This window comes from Schistocerca gregaria, chromosome 2 (assembly GCF_023897955.1).
Source record: "Schistocerca gregaria isolate iqSchGreg1 chromosome 2, iqSchGreg1.2, whole genome shotgun sequence".
In the NCBI taxonomy this organism is placed as follows: domain Eukaryota; kingdom Metazoa; phylum Arthropoda; class Insecta; order Orthoptera; family Acrididae; genus Schistocerca; species Schistocerca gregaria.
Window position 1 is genome coordinate 25209385 of NC_064921.1, and position 22367 is coordinate 25231751.

Sequence of the window (22367 nt, forward strand, 5' to 3'; positions counted from 1 at the left end):
TTACCACAGATCGCGAGGAGGAGAGAACCAGTGACGTCACAGTGAGCAACGGTGAGGCAGCGGCGACACGGCAGTCACTTACCTCTTGAGAATGGCCGTGGAGGGCTCAGTCGAAAGCTCGTAGGATTTTAACCAAGTTACATATCTGGAAGTCGAAGAAGATTTTAGTATTTAATATTGCCCAGAGAGAATGCATTCATACTTTACTCAAATACGTGCTTTATCTTACAGTTCTGAGTCATTCTTGCTAGCTATTGCTAAAAATTACCAATTTAAAGGGCTGCACCGCGTTTTTATATCTGAGCGTTCGCGCTAATCTCGGGAACCATTGCAGGGATTTTCGTACAGCTTAGGCTAATAGATATTCTTATCATGAGAAAGGTTCGTATACTTAATTTCCAAACATTTGGTGCAAAGTGGCTAAACGGTGATGAATTTTTCTGTCTGGATCTGAAAGCTAATCTCAGGAACTACTGTAGGGGATGTCTTCCCTAATGATTGGCTAATTCACAAGCAATGTTTGCGTATGCAGCACGTTAATGCTACGCCAGAAAAACCGTCCCGCCATGGATACTTGGTGCTATCCGTGTGGGTCGCTAGTCTGGTTTCTAAACAGGACTTTATATAGGAAACGTAATGGTATTTTCTACACACAAAATGTCGACGAAATTAAGACAGGCCACACACGGTATATATGTAGACTGAGTAAAGATGTGGAACTCTGATATTTGCTGAGTTACACCGGAGAATGTGATAATTTCGCATACAGGCATGTGGTTTTTAATATTTACTGAAACTTTACGTTTTCCCTTTGGCATTGATATTGGAAAGAGCTTTCGAAGAGTGTTTCCGCGATGTAATAAGTGCGTTATTTCTTGGTATACTAGTCAGGGAACAGCGCTGCAAACCACTGATGAACCAGGAAAAGAAGTTACAAACATCTAGCCTACTACCCCAAATGTAAGGAAACACATAACTAAGTTACGATATGTATGTACAAAACATTCCCGGACTTATTGCCACGTCAGTTCAGGGTATAGCCTGGAGATTTCGACGATTTCCACCATCGTCACCTTCAGGAGCAATTCAATGTCGACATCGCTGCTGTGGTGACCATATGTAGCACAGAGACGGCTTCTGATTCGTCGGTAGTTACGTCATGCTATCGCAGATGGTGCCAACGTCTGCGACGGTGGCGCCACTACTCGCACTTAGCGTTAACATTGCGACCAATATCTACGAGTCTTCCCTGCATCGAGAGCTCACCTCCATTCGCCGTTAAGATTGTATCCGCCGTCATGGTTGAAGGTTTTCTCACTGATGCCTGTTTGTCAGCCTGTGCTCAGCAGCTGTGGATTACTCCAGCTCACGCGAAGGGAGGAAATTCACAAGTTGGCCACACTCCGGTTAGCAATCACTTTCTTCGTCAGATATAGCAATAGATCTGAGCCACTAATCCTTCAATGTGTGAAACTATCGTGTCTTATACATACGATTACATTTATTTCTTTTCGAGCGCTGTGACGATTTCATCTCAACCGAAACGGATCTTTCGTCGCGAGAATTGAACGTTAGTTTTTTCGTAAATAAAAGCGTATTGACCTGCACCCTTTCGCAAGAGTAACTTACGAGAGATCTCAAACTGTTATTAGGGCGAAACAAGTCTGAATCCATGGACTGCAGGGTCTGATCTCTCCTTTCTAATCAGCAAACCGTTTCCTCCTCATGACTACATTTCTTCGTATGAGCATACTACCAAAGGATTAATTCTGGTGGTATACTTTCACTTGACTGTACTTCAATGAAGTAAATGACGTTTGGCCAATTTTTTTACCGACAGACAGGGTAGGCTTTAAGGTCAAACGTTACATTGCCGAATACGAAACATCTCTCCTCTCTATTCCCGTTATCCGTTCACTGCCAACACCTCAATCGGGCCCTTGCATTTGTTTGTGTCAAATTGTGTATCTACAGCCAGTTAAAAATTGATTAGAGTTTTCAAACAATTATAGATTAATGTGAAATTTTTCGTGAAAAGTGGAAAGTGTGCCACAAGGGACGATGAGCAATATCTTCTACGCACTCAAGCTTTAGAGTAGTGTAAGCGTTCAAAGACGGACAAAAAGCGATTGAAGATGTGTCATCTCTTGCGGCAGCCACGTCAACAACGGACAAAAACACCGAAAAAATAACGGAGATTTGATCAGGAAAGTCCGCATGTCGCATATTTGTGAGTTGGCCCATATTGTAAGAATCGACAAAGAAACACCTGTACAGGTCTTCACATCAGGTTGTAGTGATCATAGAGGGCAGTATTTTGAACGGCACAATGCAAAAGTTGTGAAGAAGGTATATCCATAATCCAGTTATTTTCGGGCCAAAGCCAGTGTGTTACAAAATGTTAAGAAATGACAGTGGAGAATCCTTTTGTGAGCATACGCTCATTCGTATTGCGTTTTAACTTTATTCAAATTTTGCGGGATTCGTAATATTCTAAACGTCAATTCCTGTCACCGACGGTTTCTTACTTTTGATCGTCTGATGAGGTAATCGAGTAAGATTTCCTGCTGTCGTACTGTGCTGCTGTGTATACTACGGTCACACTCACTGGTCTGGTCGAGCCCGTTGAAGCTGGGACAGCGCTGCTTGGCCGTGGTGCCCGCCCTGGTTGGCGGCCAGCAGAGGACCTGGTCCCACGTCCAGTTGCAGTACAGGCCGCCTGCAATCACAGCACACACCGATATATATTACCACATCGAGAATCAAATTAAACAGGCACTTACCCGTGAAACAATTCAAGGTGTCATAAGCGTTTGATGAACAAAACATCAGGTGTAGAGCTTCCCGTTTACACAATATTTCACAGAGAACTGACATGTCAATAAGTTGGTTAGATGCTTTGTTCGTTTACAAAATGCCTATCACATATCTGTCACCCGCAGTATAGGTGCAATATGACTGTAAGTGAGGAAGAAGTACAAGACCTGATCAGTGGAATTAACGGTATACTGAGCACAAAACATGCACTCTAAATTGACGAGTGAATAACGAAAGAAATAAGGAATATCAGAACTGAGATTAGCGATGCACGTAACACGAAAACTACGAACAACGAAGTAGATAAAGGCGTAAGATACAAAATAATACGCGATGGACAAAATAAAGGAGGCTGTGAGAAGCAGAATCGAGCAAACAATGAGGGCATTCCTGGGTTTTCAAGGAAGAAATTTCTGGGAGTATATCTGGAGCACATCATAGTATGGACAAGAATCATAGACTTTGGGGAGACTGCAAGAAGAAGATAATCGAAGCGTATGATATGTGGTGCCATGAAGAATGCTGAAAATGAAGCTGATTGGTGAAACAAGAAATGAGGACGTCCTCCGCAGAATTGTCGATGAATATATGGCAAACACGCTACAAGAATGGACAGGATTGAAAGACAGGAGTTTAAGACATCAAGGTGTATCTTCTGTTAGACCAGAGAGAACGGTAAGGGGAGACCAAGAATGGAATGTTTCCAGCAAATAATAGATGAGATTGGGTCTAAGAGCCACACTGAGATGAATAGGTTGCCACAGAGGAGGATGTCACGGTAGGCCACATAGAACCTGTCAAAAGAAGATGACCCTAAAAACAAAAGAAAGGAGAACATATGGTAGGTTGATTTTGGGTATGTGAAGGAACTGGTGAGTTAAAAGAAGCGTTCAGTGAACAGTAGGCAGAAATAACAAAGTAATGGTCACCATTTGATGCAGACTATGAAAAACCAGCTCCAGGTAGATTCTACTTTTAGTAGTGGAGCACCGAATTATCGCTTAACGTTCCATCAACGAGGATGTCATTACAGACTGAGTATATTGTTTGTATGATGAAGAAGAAGCGCAGCAATGCGTGTCTTGTTATGTTGGAAGAACATATTTTGTACGCCAAGATAAAAAGTGATCTAAAACTATAAATGAGTGGATAAGACGCCAGTGAGGACCAAAGCATGTTACAGTGAACAGAGTGGAACAAGGAAGTAATGAATACTACTCAGTGAGTGATTTTGATTAGCTGGATGTCAGAGATGGTGAAAATATTCGAGAAATGTGTGATGAAAAAAAAGAAATTGTTCATACATTCAAGACAGACAGAAATGTAATTATGGTCAGGGAGCTCAGTTCGATAGTACAGAAAGAGAGGAAAAAGGAATTTGGAGAATATAAATTGGGAAAAGAAATGAAATTTAATCATTGCCAACAAATGGTCTAAGCTCTAAGAAAGATGGCAGTATATACGGAAAAGTTCTGGACACACTCGATGCTGACACACAGATTAAACGTAAGACTGGGAAAAAAGATAACATACATCATGTACGAGAACCAAGAGGATAAAAAAAGAAAAGAAAAAACAAAGTACTTTCGTTACAAAGCATATAAAATAGGAATGTAGTCTTTCGGTAATAATGTTCAATACATACATCAAAGACGCAGTGAGAGAAATAAAGAAAACATGAGTGGGATTGACGTTCAGGGTCAAAGTTGATGAAAATTTGTGTGAAGCAGTGAAACTGAATGGGAAATGCATGACATTTTGAATGGAATGAATAGTCTGACGAGTAAACAAAACTAATCGAGAGTGAACTCAGTGAATACGAAGGTAATGAAAAGTACAGAAATGATTAGCGATAAAATTAAAAAGTAAACTGGTATCATAAAGTACGCGAAGTGGAAGAATTCTGGTACTTTGGAAGCAAAATGACTCAAGGTAGACGAAGTAAATAGAATGGAAAAAGTAGAAAGGAACAGGGAAACAGGATATTCCTGGGAAAATGAAGTCTGCTGTAATCAGACACTGCGGTATCGACAAAATATCCATCGACCGCGCATCTCACAGCTACACTAGTGACACCATCTTTGAACTATCCGCAGCACACTGCCAGTGTTCATCTCTGGCGGGGAGCGAGTGAATGTTTCAGACGAGTTTAATAAGTGTTAACTGTGTGTTTAAATACAAGCAAGCTCTCGATAACATAACACAAAGTTAAGGTCTGCAGTGGGTACCTTTTTATTTTCATATTTATTTGCCTTTGGCCCTGCACGGAGTCGAGTGTTCGCGAAATATGGCAGGCAAGGCGATTAGTATGACGTCACAAGTTCGTTGGGGGCCTGTGAGCGCCGGGCGAGCTTCCTCCATTGCTCGCTGTTCTCCGTGGCGTGTCCACGCAACGCGCCGACAGAGGACGATCAAACGACATGATCTCAGAGCACACGACTCTGAATGGCCGATGCATCCTTTTAAGCAGCCGCAATTCAGATATTCCCCATATCACGTGCACCTACAGGCCTGTGAAGACTGCAGAGAGTAACCGTATATCAACGTAACATTATTCTACTGTATTGTACTAACGTTCAGCATCTTACGCATGTGAATCAGCAAAAAATGGGTCTGAGCACTATGGGAGTCCCTTAGAACTTAGAACTACTTAAACCTAACTAACCTAAGGACATCACACACATCCATGGCCGAGGCAGGATTCGAACCTGCGACCGTAGCGGTCGCGCGGTTCCAAACTGTAGCGCCTAGAACCACTAGGCCACTTCGGCCGGCACGACTCAGCATTCTAGTTGGTTCTCTCCAGATCACTGCCATCATTTGCTTATAATTCTGCACCACTAAAGAACCTACAGCGTCCAAAGTTATTTATAACTCAATTATTAAACATAGATTGAGTAAATACATTTATTAATATGTTACCTTTTTGTAGGTAACTGACTGTATTTATTGCCATCTCGTCTACTGATACAACAGACATCTACTTTAATGATTGTTTGGAGCACAGCATTGTATGGTAGTCAATTAGTAACTGTGGGACTACCGTAGAAGACGAAAACTGCAGCGTTTGAGAAATGCTGCTAGAGAAGGATGTAGAAAATCATGTGGACTGGTAATGTAAGAATTGAGAAAGTTGTCTGTAAAACTGGTAGTGAGAGGAACATGTAGAAACCACTAGAAATAGAAGGGACATAGAGATAAGACGTGTCTGCAGACGTTAAGCAATCAATCAGGGTCAGTCTGCTTTCCGCAGTCGTGCGGCGTGGACGTCTGTTTACTTCCCTGTCGCGGTGCTTAGCGCGTACGCGGTTGTTTCCTTCGTATTAGCCTTCGCTAGTGCTTCCACTTTCGAACTAGAATGGCTCACTTGTACCGACAATCTACTATCAAGATCAGCTTCAATAATGAATTTGCAAGACTGAAGGCATTTGAAGAAATTAAAATTCAACCACAAAACATGGCTTGCATCCACTTCTCTATCACAAGTAGTGTGGTCTACGTCAAACTGATCAACGACACTGTATATGGCAAGATGGTACGCGACCATAAAGATGGATGAGCCGTGCTGCGGCCCGCGTTGGTGCTGTTTGTAGGTTTCCGCCCTCTGATACAGGCCACACGGTATCGTTTAGTTGGCATGGTTGAGGTGTTTTTTTCCTCGTGTTGACAGGCACCACTCGGTTTCACAAGCGTTATCTGTCCAGTAGTGGCAGCAGCGGCGGCTATCCATATGTACTAACTGTTGGTCTATCTTTGTGAGACGTCGTTGTTTCTCCGGGTCGAAAAAAATGTTCAAATGTGTGTGAAATCTTATGGGCCATAACTGCTAAGGTCATCAGTACCTAAGCTTACACACTATTTAACCTAAATTATCCTAAGGACAAACACCCACACCCATGCCCGAGGGAGTACTCGAACCTCCGCCGGGACCAGCCACAAAGTCCATGACTGCAGCGCCTAAGAGCGCTCGGCTACTCCCGCGAGGCTTTCCTGGTTCTGTCAGTGGGCCATTTCGGTTGAAGACTCAGGAGGAGCCAAGTCCGCGCAGTGCCAGAACACGCCGGGACATTGGCGGCACGCATGAGCTGCCGGATGGAAGGGCTGTGGTCACGAGGATCCAGCTAGCTTTAAGATGAGTGCATTTCAATCCAAGTAGAGAAACATTCACCACTGGTATCTCGCGATTCTCCAGTGACTTGGGTCCGTGTTGCTGTTCGTAGTGTCGCCGAGGCTAAGAGCAGCGAGTTGAGGTATTGGGGAAGGAGGATCTGATTTTCTTTCCTCGACTTCTTATTGCTATTTACTGCGTTCAACTTGTGACAATTTGTTAAGTTCAACCAGCGGTAATTTTTCTTGCCTGGTGGCCGCTGACGCCCCAGTTACCTGCCCTGGGGATTAGAGTGTGTAAGGACAGTGTATTTTTCCTCGCCTTGCCGCTGCTGTCCGGTAAGGCGTGTAGTTTTGACAGCATCCTTGACTGTAGGCCGGCTGGTGATTCTTTTACCCTGGTCGTAGTGATTCCGTTCTCGTTCCGGTAGCTCTAAACATAGTATTTTGGAGACGTAGTGGAGACCACCGGTTCCACTTTTGGCGTATTGTTCCATCGTTGCGTTTGGTTTATCGCACGTCAGGTGGCTTCAGCAAGATTATCATTACTCATTGTTAGACTGCCACTAGTCTGAGTTACCATCTTGTGAAGTGAAAGCAACTCATGGCAGCCCATCTCATCGGCCGCGAAAGTGTTTGTTGCCGGATCATCTCAGAGGTCAATTCCTGGAGCACCGTCTGGGGCCCCTTTGATTGTTGTAAGATATGTGTGTTCTAAAAAGAGGTCTAATGGCCAGTAGTTCAGAGTAACGCTCCTTCAGCCCAGACCTTCCGCGGGTATAATCTGCCTCAGTACCCTTTAAGGGTCTGGTACTTGTGTTTTATTATTGTACTATTTATTACCTTCATTACCTTGTAATGCCTATAGTAAATATTATGTATGTCTGGTTAATAGTTATGGTCGCCTTCTCAAATAAATGTAGCAGTGTAGCGTTCAGTATATGTTAAGGGTTGGTTACAAAGTTTACCATCATCTTATTTAATCCATTTGGTGATCAGTTGCTTGTTTTTTAATTAACCTTTGTTATTGTATTTGCTGTTTTACAGCAGGCTTCTAAATGTTTTATGTTATTGCCGTTCCTGGAGTGTAGGCGTGTAAGGCCTTCAGCCATGATTTTGGTCAGTTGCTTAAAATTCTAATTTAGTATTTGTGTTTACGCAGTAAGCCTTTTAAACCTTATTTACCGCGATTCCTGGCGTCGGATTCCTTCTGCTGTGTTCGTGGCGACTTACCTTTAATATTTCAGTACCAGTAATTACTAAGTTGCAGAGATTCTTAATCTATTGTCATACCTGGCGAGTAATGCCTTCTTCCCAGATCACAGTGGCTTGCTTTTAAAACATTATCTGCTGTATCTGTATTTAATGATGATTTGCTAAATTATAACTCACTGAAAACTCCATTATTTACACAGCTGATTATTCCTTAATTAATATCGTGTGGTATTTTTATTTATTGTCAGTCTGGAATTACTGGTTAAAATAAATTGTGCGAAACAATAAAATGCAACCAATAGTGTCTGATTACGGCCCCGTCCACAATCGTAACCGAATCCTGCATTCCCTTGACTACCAGATTTCAATGGACCTAAATTTAAACAGTCAGACGGCGATGTCGGAACGGTAGCAAATCATCATGCAGGACTTGGACTGAGAACTGTATTTGAGCTACCATTTGAGGTTCCGGCTAAGATCTTGGTTAATGCGCAACAACCCTACGGATGGGTACTTAACCACATAGCAGAAATATGGACAACCTTTACCATGTACCCGGTACTCAATGGTATCTGACAAATACGGGTCGAGTTATCAAAACATGTGCCGTCTTATCTCAGAACTGGAGGCTGCAGGGCGACAATCATTTACGACGGTCAATCAAGAAGTTGCTCAGGTTGTGGACAAGAAGGCCACGTTCGCTCAGCGTGTCTTCAACGAAGAATTGCTCACATACCGACAGGTGAAACTTCAGTAACACCTACGCGACGTCTCTCCCTCACATATGCGGACGCGTTCCGGAAGGACGCCCCACTGAACAGTGACAGCGCCCAACAGCTGGACAGGCCAGTCGAAAAGCCGACGACGGCGGATGATGACACGAGCATGGTGATGGTGACCGAGCAACACCGACCGATACCACCAGCACAGAGCTCGGATTAGCAAAAGGTCGTCGACAGTGGAATAGTGCCAACGGCTGCTTTCGTGTCCGCCTGCAGTGGTGACGGAGACACTCGCCCACATTCTGATACGGAAGCGCACACGCATAAGCAACCGTCTCCGAAACGGCGCAGGAAACGACATCTAACCCCGTCGGACGACTCGTTACTACGAATGCAGGACGACGATCAAGAAACGACCGTGGAAGACGCCAACTTACAGAGGGTCGCGAAGCTCCTCATCCACCGTCTCGACAGCAGCATACGTCAAGAGCGACCTGAAGAACTTGACAACTCACGGCAACCTGCAGATCACTGCCACTCCCAAGTATAAAAGAGTAGCCACAGGGAGACGGGGCTGGCGAGCCCCGGTCCACGGAAAACTTGTACCAAGGAGACTGGGTTGATGACTGCGAAGGAAACCCACCAACAGTCGCAGCTGATTACATGGCGGGCAGAACGGGGTCACGTAACGTAGCAACGCAACAGCAAACGGCGTAAGCTCCCATGGCCAATATATATGCTTCGGAACGAAGACAAGCATATCGGCTTGTTTCTGTCAATATCAAGAACACACGGTCGCAGAGTAAGACGTCCTTACTCAAAGACATCCTCCAAGCAGCGGACATCGACATCGTCCTCGTACAAGTATACGTCGATGAATTTCCTGTCTTGTACATGTACGTATCACACGCCTCCGAAACTGGCAGCGGCATAGCAACACTTCTTCAAGAAGGCATCACGGCATGGGGATTAGCAATGACAGCACTTGTTGTACGACTCATCAGTATCCATGCACCACCCGGTACAAACAGGAGGCGAGAGCGTTCCTGCTTCTTCGCAGACGAAATTGACCCGCTCTTCCAAGGTCGACACGGCCGGTTAATACTAGGCGGCCAATTTCCTCGATATACCCCGTGCCCAGAATTACGAAAGTTAGTTCAGAGCATCCATCTGGTTGACCGCTGGTAGCATGTCCGTGGCCTTCGTCCTGAATACACTCATACGACCCATTACACTAGTCGTCTCGCCCGAATATACACTCCTGGAAATGGAAAAAAGAACACATTGACACCGGTGTGTCAGACCCACCATACTTGCTCCGGACACTGCGAGAGGGCTGTACAAGCAATGATCACATGCACGGCACAGCGGACACACCACTAACCGCGGTGTTGGCCGTCGAATTGCGCTAGCTGCGCAGCATTTGTGCACCGCCGCCGTCAGTGTCAGCCAGTTTGCCGTGGCATACGGAGCTCCATCGCAGTCTTTAATACTGGTACCATGCCGCGACAGCGTGGACGTGAACCGTATGTGCAGTTCACGGACTTTGAGCGAGGGCGTATAGTGGGCATCCGGGAGGCCGGGTGGACGTACCGCCGAATTGCTCAACACGTGGGGCGTGAGGTCTCCACAGTACATCGATGTTGTCGCCAGTGGTCGGCGGAAGGTGCACGTCCCCGTCGACATGGGACCGGACCGCAGCGACGCACGGATGCACGCCAAGACCGTAGGATCCTACGCAATGCCGTAGGGGACCGCACCGCCACTTCCCAGCAAATTAGGGACACTGTTGCTCCTGGGGTATCGGCGAGGACCATTCGCAACCGTCTCCATGAAGCTGGGCTACGGTCCCGCACACCGTTAGGCCGTCTTCCGCTCACGCCCCAACATTGTGCAGCCCGCCTCCAGTGGTGTCGCGACAGGCGTGAATGGAGGGACGAATGGAGACGTGTCGTCTTCAGCGATGAGAGTCGCTTCTGCCTTGGTGCCAATGATGGTCGTATGCGTGTTTGGCGCCGTGCAGGTGAGCGCCACATCAGGACTGCATACGACCGAGGCACACAGGGCCAACATCCGGCATCATGGTGTGGGGAGCGATCTCCTACACTGGCCGTACACCTCTGGTGATCGTCGAGGGGACACTGAATAGTGCACGGTACATCCAAACCGTCATCGAACCCATCGTTTTACCATTCCTAGACCTGTTCCAACAGGACAATGCACTTCCGCATGCATCACGTGCCACCCAACGTGCTCTAGAAGGTGTAAGTCAAGTACCCTGGCCAGCAAAATCTCCGGATCTGTCCTCCATTGAGCATGTTTGGGACTGGATGAAGCGTCGTCTTACGCGGTCTGCACGTCCATCACGAACGCTGGTCCAAGTGAGGCCCCAGGTGGAAATGGCATGGCAAGCCGTTCCAGAGGACTACATCCAGCATCTCTACGATCGTCTCCATGGGAGAATACCAGCCTGCATTGCTGCGAAAGGTGGATATACACTGTACTAGTGCCGACATTGTGCATGCTCTGTTGCCTGTGTCTATGTGCCTGTGGTTCTGTCAGTGTGATCATGTGATGTATCTGACCCCAGGAATGTGTCAATAAAGTTTCCCCTTCCTGGGACAGTGAATTCACGGTGTTCTTATTTCAATTTCCAGGAGTGTATGTCACAAATTATGTGACGTTGACGTCCTGGAAGCAAACCTGTGGCGTGCAGCCTATGCCGACCATGCAGTACTCTTATGTACAATCTCCCTCCGGCGGCAGAGAGTGTGGCGTAGCGGTGATCCTTGGAAAATGAACGCCGCCCACCTTCGGGACTCTTGCGAACGACGAATTCAGTCGTATCCCACGGCTCCAGGTTGGTGGATGGGTTGCGCCAAACCGGCGCTGTGCTGCGTCGTGCAGTGATGTCATATGGTCGTGAGCTGGCAGTTTGGTGACGTCAGACGATGGACTTCTATTTCACGGTCTTACGGGAATGCGCCGAACGAGTGCCTTCCTCGGAGCGGCAAGAGGCGGTACAACGGGCAAAGACCAAAATTATATCCGTCATGCGACGCCACCTCTAAGGAACGGCGATCAGGGCGCATCGGTGGACACATTGTACTTACGAGATGACATACACGGGTGACAGAACAGCGGGGGGGGGGGGGGGGGCGGGATTGGAAATAGGATTGTCCATTGCGAATGTGTTTTTTTTCTTTCTGGAATGCTTGAATAATCTTCAGTTTACTAGCTTTAAACAATACAGGAATATTATTTGTGGTATGACAAGGTAGTGGTTGTTACCGAAATTTAACTTCACTTAAATGTTATATGTTAACTAGGATTTGCTTTAATTTGTGAAAGATATTTACTGAAATTTGAAGCTCAGTTGGAGAAGTATTTCTTATTGTGTTTTATGTTTCTGAAGTATGATTACCTTCCAAAGCTTACTACTTATCACAATGTTAATTTTACGTGAGTCTGGTTTTAGTTGTCCTTTCAGCTTATATATATATATATATATATATATATATATATATATAAAGAAATTTTTTATCTCATTTTGTAATACCAACAAAAAGGTAATTTTTTGTTTTAAATAAAAGAAGGTCTAGATCTACCGTCTTTGATTAGTAATCTAAACATCAATGGTCCCGTGTTCGACAATCGCTTACATTTTGATTAATAATCAGCATTTGGCGGCCGAAGACATCCAGCATAAGGTACTGTAACGTTCCCTGGCAGCACATACAATATTAATAAAATGAAATGACATTTAATTGTACTATGTACGCCGCTATGAAGCAATTCGAATGTACTGTAATTGTTTAACAAAAAATGTTACTTAATTTTGTTTAAAGGACGTTGGTTATTATGGTAATATTTTCTGTAATAATATTCTCGATGTATTTATGATTGTACTATCTCTATACTCATAATGTAATTACGAAATATGTTAATATCTGAGATGAAAAAATGTAAAATATAGCCACAGATGAAAATAATGTTGTAAAATTACAAAGAGATATTCAGAATCATCAGTAGTATAAAAAGCGCTACATAATGTGTATTCTTGGTCGTCTTCCTCTAGAGCGGAGAGAGAGATGATTCCGTGACGGAGCATTATATGAATGAGTAGACTTCGTTTGTCTGTATCTATCTTTAGCCGCCATTAGAGGAGAAATTGTACAGGTGTGTTATTTCAATTATTGTTATGGTCTAAATACATTATAATTTATAAAAACTGTTTATTACTGATGTAAATTAGCTTGCCCATGTCGTCTATAATATTTCTTTAAAGAATTTTCAGCACTTTTAGCGATTATCGTTGGTGTTGCTGGGCTGTGCCGCGACCGAACGATTTGCAGCGGCGGCACATTTAAAAAATTGTTCCGCTATAAAATTAACCAAACCCGTAAATCGGGAGCAGGTAAAATTAGCATTGAATTACGAAATATTTTTCTTTTTCAGCGATCCTGAGGCTGACTGAATTTATTACTGGTTGTACATTTGTGCGTTCATAGGCGGATAATTAACGTTGAAGTTGTTAATCTGTTGGTTCTTTCCATTTCTAAAGCAAATAACTTAAACGTATAGTGAAGTGTGTTTTGTCAATGATAATTAAACTTTCAGGTCGGCTTGGCAATATTTAACCATTTTATGCTAACAGAGACAGTCTTGTGTTCTATAGCTAACGCCGGGAAAGAATACAGTAAATATTTAAAAACCCACTGCATCTAGAAAATGTGTGCCAAGGCCGAATTACGTAAAAAAATTTAATTTAAATAATTTTCAAAGTCATAAATGTTATTAATCAGTTAGTTTGAATTTATCAGCATGAAAGGGTTTCTAAGGTTCACGTAATTTTAAATGTGCTTAATTCTGTCTAAATGAATTTTTATTACCACACGTAAATAAGGGATTGTACAACAAAGTTCGTACTGAAAGAGTAAATAACATAAATATTTAAAGTCATTTCTCCCCCATTTTTATTTTCTCCCATTTTCATTTTTTACATAATAAAAATATTTCTTTTGTGCTTTTTTTTCATCAAAGTACCCTCGTTCTGACAACGGCCTTGTCAAAGGGGGCGGAGGACAGGAAAGAGGGTTGGGGCACCCTCATGTCCATCGTATGGGAAACTGGAAGAATCAGCAATGATCAACGGCATGAGGATGCAGAACGAAATGGAAACCAGTGCACTGAAGACACATAACGCGTATCCACAGGACATGCGACATGTAATTGAAGAAGCGTCAAAGGGGGAGTTGACCAATAGAAAAAGATTGAATAATTAATGAAAGGATAACGTTCTACGAGTAGGGGCGTGGAATGTCAGAAGGTCTAAAATGGTAAGGAAGCTAGAAAATCTGAAAAGGGGAATGCCAACGCTCCATCTAGTTATAGTAGGGGTCAGTGAAGTGAAATGTAAAGAAGACTAGGATTTCTGGTCCGATGAGTATAGGGTAACATCAGCAGCAGCAGAAAAAGGTATAACGGGAGTAGGATTCGTTATGAATAGGATAGTAGGGTAGAGAGTGTAACACAGTGAACGGATAAGTGATAGAGTTGTTCTCACCAGAATCGTTAGCAAAACCAACACGGACAACGATAGTTCAGGTATAGATGCCGAGTCTCAAGCTGAAGATGAAGAGGTAGAGAACGTATATAAGGATAATGGAAGGGTAGTACAGTAGATAAAGGCAGATGAAAATGTAATAGTCATGAGGGACTGGAGTGCAGTTGTAGGGGAAGGACTAGAAGAAAAGGTTAACGGAGAATATGGGCTTGGGACAACTAATGAGAGAGCAGAAGGACTAATTGAGTTCTATAATAAATTTTAGCTAGTAACAGCAGTTGGTCTGTTCACTGTTCAAAAATCACAAGAGGAGGAGATGTACTTGTAAAAGACCAGATGATATGGAAAGATTTCAGTTAGATTACATCATGGTCAGAGATTCCGAAATGGGATAGTGGATTGTAAGGCGTACCAAGACACAGATTTAGATCACAATGCAGTAGTGATGAAGAGTTTCTGAGGTTCAAGAGATTAGTCAGCAAGAATCAATAAGCAAGGAAGTGGGATACAGAAGTACTAAGGAATGATGAGACATGGTTGAAGTTCTGTAGGGCTACAGATACAGCAGCAGGGAATAACTCAGTAAGCAGTACAGTTGAAGAAGAAAGGACATATCTAAAAACGGCAGCCACAGAAGTTGGAAAGGAAAACATAGGTACAATGAAGTTAAATGAGAAGAAACCATGGGTAACAGAAGAAACACTTCAGTTAATCGATGAAAGAAGTAAATACAAAGAAATTCAGGTAAGCAATACAGAAATACATGTCGTTGAGAAAGGAAATAAATAGCAAAGGCAAGGAAGCTAAGACAAAATTGCTGCATGAAAAATGTTAAGATATCGAAAAAAAATGACTGTCAAAGAACTGACTCAGCATACAGCAAAGTCAAAACAAAATTCGATGGAACATAAAGCAAGGGTGGCAACATTAAGGATGCAACGGGAACTGCACTGTTAAATTCAGAGCGGATAGGTGGAAAAACTACAATAAAGACCTCTATGAGAGGGAAGATTTGTCAGATGTGATAGAAAAAGGGACGGAAGTCGATTTAGAAAAGATGGGGATATATATGAGAATCACAATTTAGGAGAGCTTTGGAAGACGTATGATCAAATAAACCAGAAGGGATAGATAACATTCCATCATAATTTCTAAAAACGACTATTCACGTTAGTATATAGAATGTATGAGTCTGGCGACATACCATCTGACTTTCGGAAAGATATCATCCACACAATTCCGAAGGCTGGAAGAGCGGACAAATGCGAGAATTATCGTCTTAACAACTCATGCATCTAAGTATCTGACAATAATAATATACAGAAGAATGGGAAAGGAAATTGAGGATTTCCCAGATGAGGATCAGTTTGGCTTTAGAAAAGGTAAAGGCACCCGAGAGCAATTCTGACGTTGCGGTTGATAATGGAAGAAAGACTAAGAAAAATCGAGACACGTTCATATGATTTGTCAACCGGCAAAGAGCGTTCGGCAGTGTAAAATGGTGCAAGATGTTCGAAATTCTGAGAATGTACAAGAGCCAAGAAATAATAATAAGAGTGGACGACCAAGAAAGCAGTGCTCGGATTAAAAAGAATGTAAGACAGGGATGTAGTCTTTCGTCCTCCCCCCCTCCCCCCCCCCCCCCCCACCAATCCCTCCTTCCGCTACTGTTCGATCTGCGCATCATCAAAGAAGCAAAAACGGAAATAAAAGGAAGCTTTAGAATAGAATTACAATTCAAGGTGAAAGAATATGAATGGTACGACTCGCTGATGACATTGCTACCCTGAGTGAATGTGAACAAAAATTACATGATATATTGAATGGAATGAATAATGTAACGAATACAGAATATGGCTTGAGAGTAAATCGAAAAAGAAAAGAAAGTAATGAGAACTAGTAGAAATGAAAACAGTGAGAAACTTGATATCAGGATTGATGGTCACAAAGTAGATGAAGTTACGTACCTTGGCAGCAAAATAACTACTCGCGTATGGAGCAAGGAGGACATCAAAAACAGACTAGTACTGGCAAAAAATGGAGTTCCTGGCCAAGAGAAGTCTGATAATATCAAACGTACGCCTTAAACTGAGAAAGAAATTTCTGTGAATGTGTTCTGAGCACAGAATTGTATGGTAGTGGAACAGGGGCTGTGGGGAAAGCGGAAAAGAAGAGAATAAATATTTGAGCTCTGCTGCTATTTGAGATGTGGTGCAACAGACAAATGTTGAAAGTCACATGGACTGATAAGGAAAGGAATGAGGAGGTTCTGTCCAGAATCGGAGAGGAAAGATATAGCTGGGTACCACTGACAAAGAGGGGGGAATGCTGGTAGGACATCTGTTAAGACATCATGGTGTGGCTTCCATGTTACTATTGGGGGGCTGCACAGGGCAAAACCTCTACACGAAATAATTGAAGACGTAAGTTTGGAAGGGCTCCTGTGAGATGAAGAGGTTGGCTCAAGAGAGGAATTCGTCGCGGGCTGCATCAGACCAGTCGATGATATTTCTTCAGACTTCCCTGACGTCCTTGTTCGCTGAAAACATGATAGATGCGTTGTTCACTGCGTCCACATCGGCGCACACCGAAATGTATATCATCCTGCAAAGAAACGCCCCTTGATAAAGCAATCTTTGTTACAACATGAAAGATAAATATCAGACCTGTCCCATGAAGTGTGCCGCCTAAAGTGAAGTTTTTATGGAGAAATTGTGCGGCTATCGCCAAATGAGGAAAGAATCGCAATAACACCAACGACAGGACCAGGAGCAGGGAGTTTGCATTATTGGCGTTCTGTCGCTTCGTGTTATGTAAGCTGTGCGGACTGCTGAAGTGAACCAAATGAAATCTATCTTTGGGCGTCTGTGAAAAACTAGTGAGACGAGTAGAAAAGGGGCCAGGTCTCAGAAGACCCTGATTTACAAGTTACTCTGAAGGTGCGGAGACTCTTCTGGAGGACGAACAGTGCCCACTGTAGAACATAGCAGGAAGGAGCGTAGTACATTTTATAGCCTGTCGCATCTTATTCGGAGCAGACGCAAGCTCGTATGTGGCGGTAGCGCGAGCGCCTTAGACGTCGCAGCCGGCAAATATAGTTAAGGACCTAAGGACATCTCACACATCCATGTCCGAGGCAGGATTCGAACCTGCGACCGTAGCGGTGGCGCGGCTCCAGAGTGTAGCTCCTAGAACCGCACGGCGACTCCGGCCGGCACTTGATCTAATGCTGAAAGCATTTTATCTACCTTATGCGGTTGTAAGCCTTACATTTGATTACATTGACTTAGAAATTACAATTTTAAAATAACTGCGTATTGATCTGTACACAGTCACATGCTGTTGAGTGCTGATAACGTGAATTTGTTCCTACAGCTTTGAAGTGCTAAAGAGTTTAGCTTTCTTATTCTGTACCTAAATGTTTCACACAATTCTAGTATGTTAACTGCACAGAAATACTGTAGGTTCTGTAGCATTATGTTCTGGCGCATACGCCATGCTGTTGACGCTTTGAATGTCAAATATGGCAGTTCGAAAGACGTCCGTTTGCTCTCTTCGTGCCTGAGATACTTGGCCAGTTTACGGCCAAGCGACAAAATCCCCCGCTTTTTTACACCGCGAAGGAACCGTATACACAATTATTGTAAGTACAATGCCAGTATAAATAATGTTGATTTGTGAGTTCATTGGTATATGCAAACAACACGACCAAATTCTTGACAACTCGTTCAACGTCATACTTCTATTGTAAGTATTGTTGAGTGTATGCACGTGTGTGTGAGTGTGTGCGTATGTATGTATGTATGTATGTGTGTGTGTGTGTGTGTGTGTGTGTGTGTGTGTGTGTGTGTCTTTGATATAGTGTAATTACGAGCAAGGATAATAATTAATAAGGTTGGCAGGTAGCGCTCTGCTCTGCCATTGGCTGACTTTGAGACTTCAGGATGGAAGCTGCCGCTCAAAAGCAAATGACACGGCGCGCGTCTTTACCTCAAAAATGTACGTACCTAGATACAAACATTGAGAAGACAGTTGGACTACGTACTGAATTAATTATTGTGATCACATATGCCATTTTCTCCCGGTTTTTGAACAAGCTGTTTCAGATATTATTTCCCTGACTTTTAATGAAAACCAGCGGAAACGAATCAATGTGCGAGTTCTAGCGTAGATTCTAATTATCTTTGCGCGTATTTTGGGGAACCCCACACCAAATATAGCACGCAACTTACTAATGATCCCCATTCTCTCCCCTACACAAGTGCTACAAGTTTTTAACGGGAATTTCCGAGCATCCTGTATAAATATTGATAACAATTTCGTTTGGCCTGGTCCAAGTCTTTCTATCACAACGCTGAGAGCTGAAGGCCAGGTTAAAACTGAAAAACTGAAAAATGGGAGCTCCGGCCGAGATTTGATCCTGCGACTTCACGGGTTCCAGGCACGCGCTTTTACGCTTGACGACCTTGCCGATATATACCTCACTATTTAATACACATAGAGTTTTGAGTGACTTTGCGATTATCAAAACATGTGACACAAATGGTCATATATTTTAACTGCACTGACTTATAAGCTTGAATTATTTACATTGTCAAGACCGAGACCTCAGTATGTAACAGCAGTTTCGTCTTGAAATCTTTTCCCTTTTCAGAAAAAAGGGGTTTACAGATGACGTGTGTTTTGATTTCTTTGAGTTAGCACCTTAAATTTCTTGCTACTCCAAGAAACTGTAGACCTTACTATATGGCATAAATTTCATCTAGACGCCTCTACCCGTTTTTGAGAAAATCTGTCTCAACAAAAGGAGAGATAGATAGACGAACAAGTAACGTCAAAATAAAACAAAAAGTCATTTTACTTGATATAATTACAAATTAAAAATTTGCAGTTCTTCTCCTTCGCTTGTACCGTCGAACCTTGCTTCTTGTCAAATTTTATGATTGTAGGTCAACGGGAAGTACCCGACAGGTTTTTAGTTTACAGTTATCAAAATATGTGACATAGATGACTGTACCTTTTGATTGCACTGAGTTAGAAGCTTAAACTTTTTACACCGCCAAGGAACCACAGACATAAATTCCACCTTGATATCTTCTGAAAAATATAGGTCTTAACAAATGGACAGACAGTCGGATCTACCATATAAGGATTTAGTTTTTACCAACTGGGCTACAGAACCCTAAAACCCAGCGGCAAGCACGCTTAGATTTTCTTCCCCCCCCCCCCCCCCCTCCCCCCTCTCTTACACACACAAAGCAGAGCAATAGAAACGTTCAATAAAGCAAACACTGCATTATATCTACAACAACAGTTGCCGAAGTTGACATTCCATCAGAAACATTTCTACGATTCGTATGCCACTGTGGCGTTTCAGGTGATGTTGTGTAAACCGGCATTCGCGCCGGATACATCGAACGATTCGAAAAGGAAGCCACACCGCCTTATGAAACGAGTCGTCCGATTCGGGTGGAAGATTGGGAACTTTAAACGGAGTATACTCGATCCTCGCATTCGCAAGAAAGGCTGGACTATGGGAACTACCACGATGTTTATACGCCACCGGGGACCCAAGCCGAGAGACTATATGCGAGGGATCTTCAACTTCGCAAAAATGCACGCAAAACAAAATCAAAGAAAGCAGCATTTACCTGATCAGATGTAACTTGAATAGTGTGAACAGTCAGCCGTTAGTTTCTAAAGAGCCTGTTTCAACATGACTAGAGACTCGAAAGACATCATGGTGCGGGCAGAGAACGCCGCCGCCAGAGAAGAAACCAACAACAAAGTCCTCTAGGCGAGAACGACAAGACACTGGCCGACATGCAGAAAACTGGCGACGAACCGCTTGAGTGCGATATAGCAAGTTCAACCTTTAGTAAGACTTTAAGATATCAGGAGTGCGACCGATAATGAGCGTCCGGGAGGTGTAGAGATCAGCCTTCTATCGCACGGCATGGATATCGCCGTTCAAAACAGCCCAGTAACCTGCACCATAAACACCGGATGAAGACTGGCGCGCCGCTGTGATCACAAAGGTATGCACCATCAACATCGAAGGCGAATTCCTCGGGAGCTACAAACTGTGCAGTACAGTCAGCTAGGTACTCACTCTTAAGGAATCGATGTAGAACAATATTGGTGTAACAGGGTGATGGGAACTGATGGAATGAGTTGGCATGCAACCGAATGCGGATCAGTACGTCACTGAGCCTGTCGTGAAAGTGGCTGTTCTTAAAGGCGTAGCTGCAGAAGAAGCGATTATATGTTTTATAGGCACGGACAAAAATATATATACAGAGGCTAAATTTGTTCATTGGTTCCTGGTGATTCGAACTGCAATGTCACACACTTTTCAGGGTGGATGGTTTGCTCTAAAGGAGTATGATGTTTATACTCAGACCAGGAATCAGGCAAAAGCAAGTTATTTTGACCAGTATTGGCAAAATCAGTGCTCATAATACAACAGCAGTTCTCCTATGCCCTGTTTCACGCTCTTGCATACTGTGAATTAAATAATCAAATAATCGCTACTCCCTTATAGGATCGCAGACAGGACAGAGAATTACTGGGGGGGCGGGGGGGGGGGGGGGGGGGAGGAAGGGCAAAGCACCTCCAACTTCTCGCAGCACACTGAATAACTTTCCAGCCAATTTACCATCCGTATTAACAGTCGGCATAATTGTATACAAATGCGTTGAGGTATTGAATTCAGTTAATCTTGATACGAAACTCTTGCTACATCTCATTTCCAGAGTTTCTTTCATATGCATTTCTTCTTCAAATCCTGATTACTCGCAGTGGAAAACAAAGTCCTTCCTGAACGATGGAATAAGTTTGTTTGTCTCACCTACAAATTTTCGGGTGGATTGCGCATTTTGCTGTCCATCGTCAAGTTCACGCTTTGTTTGAAATTTCGTTCTCTTACGTCTTCCAACACTGTAACACTGTTTTGAAGTTATACAACCATCCACTGCTTCCCTTGAAATCACTATAATGTATGTAGCTCGCGATTTGAAGGGCATCACGTAGTTCGTCACAATCTTGCATATCCTGTAAATCGTATCGAACATCCTTGAAAAGCGGAAAAACCAGTTTTTGTAACAAGTGCGCCTTGCCCTCCGTTCGATATCCATAGCTTTTCTTATTCCTTACACCATCATGTTGCTGCGGACTTATTCGAAACATGTTCGTCATTGTTTGTGGCGGGGCGGGTTGGTCTCTCACTATCCTATAAACAAGTTGTCCACCTACCTGCATAAGCTTCAGGTAGTCTCCGATGTTAACCGACAAAATCAGTCTGGACAAAAATTCTACTAAATACGTACCACGCAAAGACCACAGAACCCCAGTCCATGGGTAGTAGCTGAGAGTTATTGAAACTATGGAGTGTTCGGGATTCTTCCATGACTAACTGGAAAAAAATGTCTAAAATTTTAGTTGTTTTATTGCCTCTAAAACAAGGAAAAGACTATCAAGTCCGTATTTAAGATCCAGGCACTAATTATACAATGTTACTGACTGTCTGTAACAAGTTCACACCATTACAGTAAACCCAGCAGGAAACTGGAATGATAACACAGCAGCACGGGAACAAGGAGCGATCAGACGAACAAGCTCAACAGGGGACATAACATTTAGACGCACACACACGGAATCGAAAATTATAGCATGTGTAGGCGAAATTCTGGCGGATTTTCAAGTGAAGATAAAGCAGAAAATGGTGTCCACAACAGTTACTGCGCCAGGCAGGAACAAAATATGGGCATTAGCACTAAGCCAATCAGACATCGTGGAAAAAGTGACGAACTAAGAACTAAAAACGAAAGACTGCGTAATGAGTAAGCGGTGGCAAATGTCCCTGACGCAATAGACAGAATTCGGCGTTTGGAAGCGGAGATCGCATCCGTAAAGGAAGAAACTAAAAAATTACTTAGTGA

At 43.4% G+C, this 22367-nt stretch overlaps 1 protein-coding gene across 1 annotated transcript in view; it reads right to left on the reverse strand.

Annotated features, from left to right (window-relative positions):
• Positions 1 to 22367, reverse strand: part of LOC126335601 (PDF receptor-like) — a 383334-nt gene that overhangs the window by 257877 nt on the left and 103090 nt on the right. The window contains exon 3 of the mRNA XM_049999054.1: positions 2609 to 2719. Within this exon, the coding sequence (XP_049855011.1) occupies positions 2609 to 2719 (111 nt within the window). The remainder of the gene's footprint in view (positions 1 to 2608; positions 2720 to 22367) is intronic.